The sequence below is a fragment of the Mus caroli genome, unplaced genomic scaffold (assembly GCF_978045245.1).
Source record: "Mus caroli unplaced genomic scaffold, Mus_caroli_1 scaffold_2, whole genome shotgun sequence".
In the NCBI taxonomy this organism is placed as follows: Eukaryota; Metazoa; Chordata; class Mammalia; order Rodentia; family Muridae; genus Mus; species Mus caroli.
This window is the reverse complement of record NW_028227257.1, coordinates 177,083,193-177,095,680: the sequence shown is the minus strand read 5'-3', so window position 1 is coordinate 177,095,680 and position 12,488 is coordinate 177,083,193. Positions and strand designations below refer to the sequence as shown.

The 12,488-nt window shown below is 44.6% G+C and overlaps 1 protein-coding gene across 3 annotated transcripts in view; it reads right to left on the bottom strand.

Moving 5' to 3' along the window:
- Positions 1-3,732: 3,732 nt before the first annotated feature.
- The window catches only part of Optn (optineurin), a 48,029-nt gene continuing 39,273 nt past the window's right edge, over positions 3,733-12,488 (bottom strand). For all 3 annotated transcript variants that reach the window (XM_021156007.3, XM_021156006.3, XM_029473608.2), the window contains 3 exons: positions 9,843-9,973; positions 7,443-7,525; positions 3,733-4,770 (listed from right to left, as the gene is read on the bottom strand). In XM_021156007.3, the coding sequence (XP_021011666.1) occupies positions 4,640-4,770; positions 7,443-7,525; positions 9,843-9,973 (345 nt within the window). In that variant the 3' untranslated portion in view covers positions 3,733-4,639. The remainder of the gene's footprint in view (positions 4,771-7,442; positions 7,526-9,842; positions 9,974-12,488) is intronic.

The window sequence follows — 12,488 nt, the reverse complement described above, 5'->3', positions numbered from 1 at the left end:
TCATATCTAAAGCATAACACTAAGAGAATGATGAAGAAGGGACTAGGAGCTGCTTGCTCTCTTCAATCTGAGGCTCTGAAGAAAGGCTGCACTCTCTTTAGAAGCACCGAGGCCCACATATCAGCTTTAAACTATTGCAGGGTTGGTTTTGCTCTTTTTGTTTTTAAGATCTGTTGTGTTGCTCTGACTGGCTTTGAACTCCTAGTAGTCTCCCACCTCAGCCTCCCAAGTGGCGCTATTAGCAACTGCACCATGTAGTGGTTCTTAATTTGGGGGGTGGGGTTGGTGCTAATTTAGCAGGGTTTTTTTTCCTTTCTAGAAAAGCACGTACATCAAGAGCCTGTATGCTTTCCAGTGGTTTGTATACTTCCTGGAAACTAGTCCAGATGCTTCTCAAATGAAGAGCTTCTGACGCTGGGCGTGGTGGCAACATACACTTTAATCCCAGCACTCGGGAGGAAAAGATGGGTGGGGATCTCTGTGGGTTCAAGGCCAGCCTGGTCTACAGAGTGAGTTTTCAGGAACCTCTGGTACAGAAGGCCAGAAACTGGGAAGAGGAGGAACCAATGATCAAAACAGCCAGGAAGGAAACAAGCTGTCTTCATCCTGAAACCCCTGCCCTTCCTGTGGCCTTGTTCTCATTCTCAAATATTAGTTGGCTGCATCTGTGTGGGCTTGCTTCTTTTTGGGCATGCAACTCCATTTTGTTTCATTGCCAATACTCTAGTCTTGATTGTAGTTTTCCAGTGTATAGAGTGTATTTGAAAAACATGCACATTGTATGTTGGGAACAAAATAAAAAAGTGGGGGGGCCCTGGGGAAGAACGGAAGGAGAAAGATGCCCACACCCTGTCAGTTTCCCTATTCTCTGGTCAGTCAGGCGTGGAAGGGCTGCTATCTACCCTATCCACTCATCCCTGGGTGGGCATTCCTATACCCCACTCTTCAGGGAGGTGGTCAAGGGGCAGCCCTGCCTGGGGACACCCCCCCCCCCCAGCTATTTTGCTAAAGCCACCAGAGCTGTGGGAGAGAGGGAAGAGGGAAGAAGTTCCCAACACTAACCAGAGTGTGCAGCGGAACTTGAAGGAGCAGAGCAGAGACTCTATGGAAAGAGAGAAGGTAGAAAGACGGGAGGGAGGGAGGGGGAGAGAGAGAGAGAGAGAGAGAGAAGAAGAGAGGAAAGACGAAGGGAAGAGGAGAGAGAAGTGAGAGAGGTGAGAGGACAAAGGAGTAAGAGAGTAAGGTTCGGGCTGAGCACCCATTTTTATGGTCTTCACTGTTGCTAGGTAACTGGGGAGGAGTTTAGCCTGAAGGTCAGAAGCTTGGGCCATTGCTTATGTGACTATTGACCGTGCTTCTCTGTGAGGGCTGTGGGAGGTGGTACCTTAGGCAGGGGCCAGAGTTCCAGGAGCATGAGGGAACGTCTACCATGGCATGTGAGTGAATTATGACCATCAGGGTTCAGACCTCAGCTCGACTGGAGACCAGCCTGCAATTCCCCACAATTTTGTGTGTGTGTGTATACATATATATGTGTGTATGTATATATACACACACATATATGTATAGATATACATACATATATATATGTATGTATATCTACATATACACACACACACTAAATAATGAATTCAATTTACTAACAAAACAATAGCAACAACCAGAAACTTAGGAAAGTCTTTGACTTCATTATTCAATACTGCACTGGCCATCTCAGGTCTTTTATAATACCATCCCACCTAAAACTTTGTTGATTTCCACAAAGTAGCTTGCCAGGATTTTAACTGGAATTACATAGTAGTTAGAACTGACATCTTGAAATTTTTATGTGCATAGAATGTTTTGAAAATTCCATGCCTGAATGTGTCTTTAATCAGATTATCCTCCATTACTTTGTCTTGTTCCCTCCCTTTCCAACTAACCCTCTGACAGCCATGCCTTAATAAATCCATGGGTTTCACGAGGGTGCCGGCACGAGCAGAGGGGAGTTTCTCAGTAATGTGTGGGCAGCTTACCAGTGTTACACGAAGGAGAATGGCTCCCCATTCCTCTGGCAACCCATTAACTGTCAATAGTTTGAGGGGAGGACACTGGGAGCACTTCCCCCATCCATGAGGGAATATTCATAAGAATCCTGTCTTATGCCGGATTGTGCAGCAGCCAGAATATCATCACACCCCTCCCATCTACTGATTTCCTCTTGTGATATTCCCTGTGCCTTGGTTTGGGGAATACAGATGTTCTATTTAACCTGGGTGTTCAACAGTCACTCACTATTAGTCATTTATTAAAAGCATAAGAAGAGAAATGAAAATAGGAATTCAACTGTATCAGAATAAAAGAAGTCTGCCTGGCCAAAGAAACAACCATCTACAGAATGTTGAAAGGACCAACTACAGAATGAAAGAAAATATTTGCAAAGCAAACTCTGCGCGCGCGCGTGTGTGTGTGTGTGTGTGTGTGTGTACACAAAGTAGTTAATGTACAAAATATTAGCCACCATAAATAGAATAAAACCCAATAAACCAAGTAACACAACTTGAAAACGGTCAAAGAACTGGAGCAGACACATCTCCAACGACTTGTAAGTGGCCAAGAGGTATACAGAAGGCTCAAGATAACTGATCACTGGGAAAACACAAAGCCAAATGACATATTATTTTCTCTGTTAAGATGGCTATTATATCAGGAAAAGGAAGGGCAGACAGACTGCTGAATGGACAGGCAGCATATATTAATAAGCATAAGGGACTGGTGAGATGACCAAGCTGCTAATGTGCTTGCCCTGCAAGCCTGGCCACCTGAGGGCTTTGCTCCAAGAGGAATGATAATCGCTAACTTTGATTGTCAGTGTGACTGGTGTAGCAAAGCGCCCTGGAAATTAGTACCTCTCTCCTTAGTTTCTGGAGAGGGAAGGGTTGACATTAAACATGGGCAGTACTACTTGGCAGGTGGGGAGCCCAGTGGGATCAGGCATCTCCTCCAACACTTGTACTTCTGTCTTCTTTATTGTCACATATATCACAAATATTTTTGACACACTCCTTATTTCTGGAGAAAGAAAATGTACCCCTCCTAGCGAGAGCATCTTCTGGACCGACAGGAAGTCACAAAGAAGAATCTAATTAGCACCCTTCCACATAAGCCAGCCAGTGTTTTTATGTTCTGCTCATGAGAGTCACTGTGAGCAGTCAGCCAGATGGCTGCAGTGTTTTTCTAGGTAAATCTTCCCTTAGTGGGCATCTTGTGTGTGTAATTATGTGGAAGTTACATGTGGCTCTTCTGACTGACCACTGGCCTCTCATGGTGTAAGCTGCCCAGTTCTACCACAGCCTTCCCAATGGGAAGGACCAAAGCCTTTGACACCCTGAGCCAGAAGAAACTTTTCTTCCTTTTCCATTTTTGGTCAGATATTTTGTCACAGCAGCAAAAATCTGATTAACACATGCAGATAACCATGCTATTAAAATGTGAGTGACGAAAGGCAGGAAAGTAACACGAATAAATAAGCCAGGCACATGCCTTTAGTTCCAGCACCCAGGAGAGAGGCAGGTGGATATCTGCGAGTTTGAAGCCAGCCTGGTCCACAAAATGAGTTCCAGGACAGCCAGGGCTATACAGTGCAACCCTGTATAGAAAGAAAGAAAATAACACGTACAAAACTCCTATGACTTGTAACATGCAACAAGGCCTTAGAGCAGATGGCAGATTAAATAAATCAGATAACACACAGAGGGTTTGCAAGGTGTTTACTAAACTGGTGATATGGCCTTAATATACAAATGATGACAGTCACTATTCTGTACAGTGGATCACTACAGATTATCCCTCCTGAGACTCTGTACCGTCGACCAGCATCTCACTCTTCCCACACCTTCCCTCCTGTCCTGCTACCCACTGTTTGGCTCTCAGTGTCTCAGACGTCTGTAAGCTGCTACTTCATCTGCAAAGAAAATAGCTGTTCTTTTTTTTTGTTTTTTTTGTTTTTCGAGACAGGGTTTCTCTGTATAGCCCTGGCTGTCCTGGAACTCACTTTGTAGACCAGGCTGGCCTCGAACTCAGAAATCTGCCTGCCTCTGCCTCCCGAGTGCTGGGATTAAAGGGGTGCACCACCAAGCCCGGCAGCTGTTCTTTTAAAAAATTAAATTATGTACTGTACTATCCTGTACAGCTCCAGTATGGAGACTGAGGGTAATGTCACGCTGAACAGCTGAGGGAAGGACTCCAATCCTGAGCTTGTCCCTATCTCTCACCTGTCCTGGTGTCAACAGATACCACAGTGTTCAGTCAGAAAGAGCCACATGTAACGTCCACATAATTACACACACAACAAGATGCCCACTAAGGGAAGATTTACCTAGAAAAACACTGCAGCCATTCTGGCTGACTACTCACAGTGACTCTCATGAGCAGAACATAAAAACACTGGCTGGCTTATGTGGAAGGGTGCTAATTAGATTCTTCTTTGTGACTTCCTGTCGGTCCAGAAGATGCTCTCCCTAGGACATTTTCTTTCTCCAGAAATAAGGATAATGTGTCAAAAATATTTTAGTATATGTGACAATAAAGAAGACAGAAGTACAAGTGTTGGAGGAGAAATCTGGCATTTACCAAGAGCTTTGGGGAGTGGAGAGAACACTCAAATGATGCAGTCCATCACATGAATCTGAAGCGTGTCGATGTCCGGCAGGACCTCCCCGCACTTGGGGCAGGAGTGAATCGGAATACTGCGGGGTTGCTGCCCGTGCTGCCAGCTCCTGTCCTCGGCTCCTGGGAGGAAGAGAAGGGACAAGTGCCGTCAGCCAGCTCCATCCCAAGAGCACTCTGGACTTAGCCATGGATGTGAGCATCTGTCAGACTTAAGATATCAGCCTTGAGTGGGGCACAAATGCGCACTTTTGGGTCACTATGAACACAGAGAAACTAGAACTAGTGTTTGTTCCTTAAATCCCATCTGTAGTTCAAGGTCTGGGGAACACAGTTACACTTCTAGAGATAGGACAAGACACGGTCTACTAAGAATTAAATACGCAGGAGAGTAAGACACGGTGAGGATATAAATCAAAGAGGGAGTGATGAGAGGAGCTGGGGAGGATTCTTGGAAGGACACGCCAGTCTCTCGAAGACGCAGACAGCAATCTCCTGATTCAGCTGATGGAGAACCCTCCAAGACTCTAAAGTACTGCTCTGTGCTGGGCTATGGATGAGGTAGGGAAGCCAGGGGGAGATGCAGCAGGTGCAGCCTCGGGCCCCAGGGGTCCCGCAGGATTGAGGGTCCATGGCTCTGCATCCAGGCCCTGTCTGTCAGGAAGGACACCTTTCCAGAGGCTCCTGTGCTGATCCTCGGGTGCGGCCGCACTATTGCGGGAAGGCTGTGGGACCTTTGGAAGGTGGAAGTAGGTCACGGCAAGTGTGCTGGGACTCAGGGCCCTGGCCCTGGCCTTGTCTCTTCCTCCTGCCCACTATGATGTGACCAGCCTCCTCCTTACAAATGTTCAAACTGTCATGATGTTCTTTACAAAACATATTTGAAATGCATCCCAACTCTACATAGATCTTTGATCAATAACTTTTTCCACTAATGCTGAAAACTGCTTCTGCTCCCAGGGCACCTCTCTCACCTGACCAGCATGGAACAAACTTTCGGCTTTTTAGTCTTAGTCAAGTAGTTGACTCAGCTCCCAAACTGTCTTTTTATTTTTGTTTGAGTATGAAAAAGAAAATGACCTCTAACATTTGTTTGCTTCAAAGCACATTGCTTAAATTTATGATACACAAGGCTAATAGATTACTTGTGGCAAACAAATTTAAGACATTTCTGTTGATTCATTTGCAATACTGAGAGTCAAACTAGGGCCTTAGGTGTGTTCAGCATGTTACCACTGAAGCAAGAAGTTTGTGTGGGGTGGGGAGTGGCATAGATGTTTGTATGAACATGTGTGTGTGGGCATGCTCACCTGGGCATGCACATGTGGTGGACACAGGTTGACTTGTAGAATGTCACTATGAGACAGGCCAGCCTTTCCCTTCTGATGCTGAAAGTATCCCAGGTCATTCTGATGTCAACCCATGGGCTCTATCCTCTGATGATGTCAGCCCATGGGCTCTATCCTCTGATGATGTCAGCCCAAGGGCTCGATCCTCTGATGATGTCAGCCCAAGGGCTCTATCCTCTGATGATGTCAGCCCAAGGGCTCTATCCTCTGCATGTTTCAAGGATGCAAATGTTTGCATTTATTTTTGTGGTTTGCATTTATTTTTGTGATTCAGGATTTTGGTTTTGGTTTTAGTTAGTATATGCTCATATATGTAGAAGATTTATTACTTTTTATTCATGTGTGCTTGAGTGTGTGCTAGGTGTCTTCAGGTGCTTGCAGAAACCTGAAGGAGTCAGCTCCCCTAGGGCTGCACTGACAGGCAGATGTGAGCTGGGAACTGAAGTTGGTCTTCTGGAAGACCAGCAGGTATCCATCTCTCTAGTTCCTTTATCAATGCATATTAATTATTCAAAATAGTGGGTTTCATTGTGATACGACCATATATGTATACTAATCATTTATTTATTATTTATTTATTTATTGGGATAGACTAGCCTAGGCTGGCTTGGAGTTCTCAATCTCTCTGTCTCAGCCTCTCACATACTAGGACTACAAGCATGAGTCACATTGCTGCTAAACTTATTTTTAACTTGCTTTCCTATAAAAAGACTTTGCTGGGGGGCATAGGAGGGAGGAACAGACAGGAAATACCAAATGACATGCAGAGACCTACTTTTCACTGTGGATTTGGTGTGACTCTTCTGCAATGATAGATGATAACCTACCTACTGGGAATGTGAGTTAAAATAAGGCCCCTCCTTGTCTTGTCGAGGTGTTATCAGAGCAACAGAAACCGGGGTAGGGCAGACTGTGAGGGCACTCGGGCTGCTCTAGGACTCAGGGATGGCATCTTGTTAGGAGAGCATTGCCATTAACATTTTCCTAGCTTTGTTAGATCTCTGAAATTTTTTTGTATGAAAAAAAATCAAGAATCATCATTCTTTTGATAGTTTACTATAATTCACAGAACACTGTTGCTTGTGTACTGATACCACCACATCGTAAATCTAGCACCATGCATTTCTTTAGACCTGGACTTGTCTAGCGTTTCATGAGTATCTGAGTTTAGTTTCCAGCTTCACAAACTAAATAAATCCAAGCAAAACCCTCTCAGTGAAGGCAGACAGAGGCTCAGGGGGAGTTGAAGAGGGCGATTCAGGTCAGCTAACAGACGCTGGAGTGACTGACGTGGTGCTACCTGGCTGCGAGAGGCTGGGCTGAATGACAGGAGAGGCTCTCAGGGACTGGATTCTGGGGAAACAAGCGGGGCTGTATTTTGACTAGTTGGATTTCGGAGCCATTCTCTACAATGTAATCTGAAATCCCAGCTCATAGGTGACTCACCTCTTTGAAACAGGTAAGTCTGCTGGTCAGAGTCACTGGTTCTCGCCCCGTGTCGGCACTGCATTTCCATCAGGGACTGTCTACTGCAATCAAAAGCAAGACCACCTGTGACATTCTATAGCCCTGCAACAGGACACCAGCAAGCAGCCGCCAGAAGGGTGCGTGTGGGAAACAAGTCAAAACCACATGGCTGAACTTCATAAGAAAACTGACGGGGCCTGAGGATACAGCTCAGGGCTGACACAAGGCTCTGAAACCCTCAGTGCCAAACAACAAAGTAACCACCCAAAACAAAAGACTAACTTGGTTTTTAGCAACTACCAGTACCAGGACAGAAGGTGGTAAAGATACTAAGTTGGGCTGTATAAAATCAGGAAGTAACCCAACTCACTTTTTTCTTTTCTTTTTTAAAAAAGATGTATTTATTATGTATACAGCATTTTGCCTGCGTATACACCTGCAGGCCAGAAGAGGGCACCAGATCTTGCTGGGAACTGAACTCTGGAAGTGCTCTTAACCTCTGAGCCATCCCTCCAGGCCCCCCACTCCCTGTTTTAAATGACAGGCCTTTTCTGTGTAGCCCTGGCTGTCTGGAACTCACGTTGTAGACCAGGCAGACTCAGATGTTCTCCTGTCTCTACCTCCTGAGTGCTGGGATTAAGGATGTGTGCCACCACTGCCAGGTACCAAACTCTACAGTGATAGCAAAGTGGGTCAGAGAAAGTGGCTTACTTCTGGATCAAGGCATTACAAAGCAATTAAATAGAATAAATTATTTCATTAGCTAAGAGAAAAAAACCTAACCTGCCCTCTTCTGGCCTGCAGGTGTACATGCAGGCAAAATGCTGTATACATAATAAATATATCTTTGTTGTTGTTGTTTTTTGAGACAGGGTTTCTCTGTATAGCCCTGGCTGTCCTGGAACTCACTTTGTAGCCCAGGCTGGCCTCAAACTCAGAAATCTGCCTGCCTCTGCCTCCCAAGTGCTGGGATTAAAGGCGTGGGCCACCACCACCCAGCTATAAATACATCTTTTTAAAAATAAAGAAAAAAAGAAAAGAAAAATGTGAGTTGGATTACTTCCTGATTTTATACAGCCAACTTAGTATTTTTCTAAAAAATAATGAACTCAATCTGCATCAGAGTTCACAATCACGTGACATAAATTGCAGAACAATATCTATAATGATCACTTTGTAACTTAAACATGGAAGAGAATTTAGTATTATCTTCCTTTGAAACCACAGTGTTGGGAGCTGGGAAGATGACTCTAACAGAGGACGGGAGTTTGGTTCCTAGCACCCACACCCTGGGTCACAACCGTCTGTAACTCCAGTTTCAGGGGATTGAACATCTTCTTCTGACTTCTGCTGGCACTAGGCATGCATGCAGTGTATATACAGACATACAGGCAAAACACTCACACATAAATACATCTTAAAAAGTTGGTTAAAAATGTGATGCAGGGATTTGTGTGCATATCGATATGTAAAATTATAATGCAGGTGGGTGGTGGCTCACCAATTTCCTGTTTTCACAAAGTAGGGGAAGAGGGGTGCACTGAAGGACGGGAAACACAGCGAGCAGCTCTGACTCTTTAGTCCTTTGATAAAAAGGACTTTGCGGCTGCTGGGATGGCTGAGCGGGAATAGCATTCACTGACAAGCCTGAGTTCAGTCCTGGGACCCACATGACAGAAGAGGAGAAGCTGTCCTCTGACCTCCATACACAAATCCATACACAAGGACCCATACTCCACCCATAAGTAATCAAAGCTGTTTAAAAAAATTTAAGAAATACTTGAAGCAAATGAAAGAAACAGTTAATTTAGAATGGACTACATAATACTTGTATTATTTTATTTTCTATTTAAAATATTTTAAGACCTCTCCCAATAATTTCTAGCCAGACATATGGCGTATGCCTTTAGTCCTAAGCAGCACTCCAGAGACTGAGGCAGGGGGACAAGGTTGAGGCCAGCACGCAGTAGCAATTTCTAGACCAGTCTGGGTTAAAGGGTATGACTGGTTTCAAAACAAACGAAGTAAGTAAAAATAAAATTTTAAAGTTAGAATTTGGTAAGTATTTTTTTTTTTTTTTTTTTTTTGGTTTTTCGAGACAGGGTTTCTCTGTACAGCCCTGGCTGTCCTGGAACTCACTTTGTAGACCAGGCTGGCCTCGAACTCAGAAATCCACCTGCCTCTGCCTCCCGAGTGCTGGGATTAAAGGCGTGCGCCACCACGACCAGCTTGGTAAGTATTTTTTAAGGTGGCTAATTTAAAGCCAGGTAGGATACTGAGACACGGAACGTTATTTCCATGGCGAGTGCTAAGAACACAGCCTGTACACTGTTCCTCTGTGGTACTGGCCTGTGTGCCAATCTCCTTGCATCTTTTTACCTGCCTCCATCTTCAATGTCATTGTTCTCTTTCAGCAAAATCGCGAGCTGCAAGGCCAGCTGCTCCTTTTCTTCATGAATCTTCTCTCTTGCTGCTCTCTCAGCGTGAAAATCTGAACAGTACACCTCCATCTGTTAGGGGGAAAAGTTAAGTTACCATGGAGATGACCGTGGACTCAGGGACGATCTGACCCTGACATGAGATCAGGGTCCGTGCTGCACCTGTAGACAGGCTTTGGGAAGGATGAGACTTCTGTTGTGAACGGGTGAATCGTGGCTTTCCAATGCTATTAAGCAGTGGATACAAGTTGCATATGTGTGGGTGATTTAAACAATGGGAACTCCTAAACTGAACTGATATAAATGGCTTAAGGGATGCAAGAATCATTAATTCAGTGGATTTTTATTTTAATAAAAAATAGTATTCAGGAATAACATAGTAAATGGCTTACCAGAATGTTGGTGCTAAGCTAAATTTAAAATAAATAAATATACATTATTTGTTGAATTCCAGACATGTGTATGGTCTTATGTTGGTTGCTTCTTTGACTTCATCACAAGTCCTCAGCGTCAGCTCTTGGTGAGGGAACCAGGAGACTCAGGCGTCTGTTCAGGTCTGTGTTGCAAGTCCTGAGCTACACAGTAAGACCCTGTCTTTTAAAAGTTCTAAAAATATAAACTGGTCACTTTTCTAGTGAGCTTAATAGTCCTTAGCCTTAGGAAACTCTGGCTGAGCATGGTAGCACCGGCCTGTGATCTTAGTGTTCCACAGGCAGAGGCAAGAAGATGTTGAATTCTAGCCTAGCCTGGGCTACATGGCAAGACTGCATGAAAACAGAAATGTTTAATGACCTCAGTGTTTGAACCTAGATAAAGGTCTTATTTTCCTGGACACTTCCTCTACATGTGGGGTCACCGGCCTCCGCTGTGGCTTCAGTGATCTTCATGTCTTGGTGGAGAAATTCTGAGGTCTATTCCCACGGTAGGGCCAGCCTGTGTGAGTCCTAAGATGCTACAGAAGGGGTGGGGGCGGACTCTGAAACCACATCATAAAGCACGGTAGGCCATACATTGCTCTCGTCAGGATCGATTGCTTTGGAGGTCAGCTGCCGTGCATGCCGTGAGCAGGTCTCTGGAGAGGCACACGTAGGGAGGCCTCCTGACAGGCATGTGACTGAGTCACCTTGGAAATGGCTGCCATGTCCATTTTTAGTGCAGCCTCCTGAGAGACTCTGAGCCAGACCTCCCCTAGTGAGCTGCTCCTGGACTCTTCATTCATAGAATCTGTACTTGAGATGACAATGTTTGTTTCGTTAGCTGCTATGCTTTGGGCATAATTTGCCACACAGAAAACCAGATAATTGCTGGAATCTCTCAGACACTGAGCCACCAAGCAGGCAGCACACACCAGCCGCTATGAGGCCCCAAACACATACAGCGGAGGCCTGCCGGGTCTGGAGTCAGTCAGAGAAGATGCACCTAACCCTGGAGAGACTTGGGCCCCAGGAGGTGTGGTGGGGTGGAGGTGGGCATGGGGCATTCTCTTGGAGATGGGGGAAGGAGTTGTGGGATGTGGAAGAGTTGAAGGGTGGACTGGGAGTGGGATAGTCTGGACTGTAAAAAATATTAAAGAACAAATAAAATAAAATTGAAAAAAGGGAACAGATAAATAATATATTATTAGAATAATTTAATTGTTCTCAAATTATAACATAAAGCAAATTTCACAATGAATGAAAATGATCTAAACATTGTTTTAATAGCAGTTTTTAAATCTTCTTTTGCTTTATCTTTTTTAAAGATTTATTTATTTTTATGTGCATTTGTGTTTTGCCTGCATGTATGTTTGTGTGAGGGTGCCAGACCCCCTGGAACTGAGGCCACAGACAGCATGAGCTGTCATGTAGGTGCTGGGAACTGAACCCACATCCTCTGGAAGAGCAATCGGTGAGCTATCAACAACTCAGCCATCTCCCCAGCCCCATTTTGTTTTAATTATTTGAAGCAATGTCTCACTATGTAGCCCTAAGTGGCTTGGAGCTCAATATGCAGACCAGGTTCACTGCAGATGAGGCCATGTGTTTGTCACATGACCTGCCTCGAGTACTAAAGATTGCTCACATGCATCATTGTACTGGGTGCTGAGATTTCTTTTTTTAAAAAAAGATTATTACTTTGTGTATGTATGTGCTCATGTGCTCGCGAGCAAGGGCTGTATATGCTAAGCTCCCCTCCAGTTCCCTGGTGCCAAGTTTTCACCTTACTATGTTTAAAACTCGCCTTTGGATTTCATGGCTTTGGGCTATATTATCTATTATTGTTTAAAGGAAATACAAATCTAAGCCTTGCATAGTGCTGCACACCTGTTTTCTAGCATTTGGGGCCAGCCTGAGTTACATAGTAACACCTTGTCATAAAAAAAAAATCTATTATGTTAAAGCTATAATTACCAAAAGGTATGTAATATATATATAACAAACATCATTTTAGGAGTGTTCCAGCATTTCTGGGTGATGCAGCATCTTGCGGTGCATAGTAAATGTTCATGGTGGGGGGCTGGTGAGATTGCTCAGTGGGTAAGAGCACCCGACTGCTCTTCCGAAGGTCCAGAGTTCAAATCCCAGCAACCACATGGTGGCTCACAACC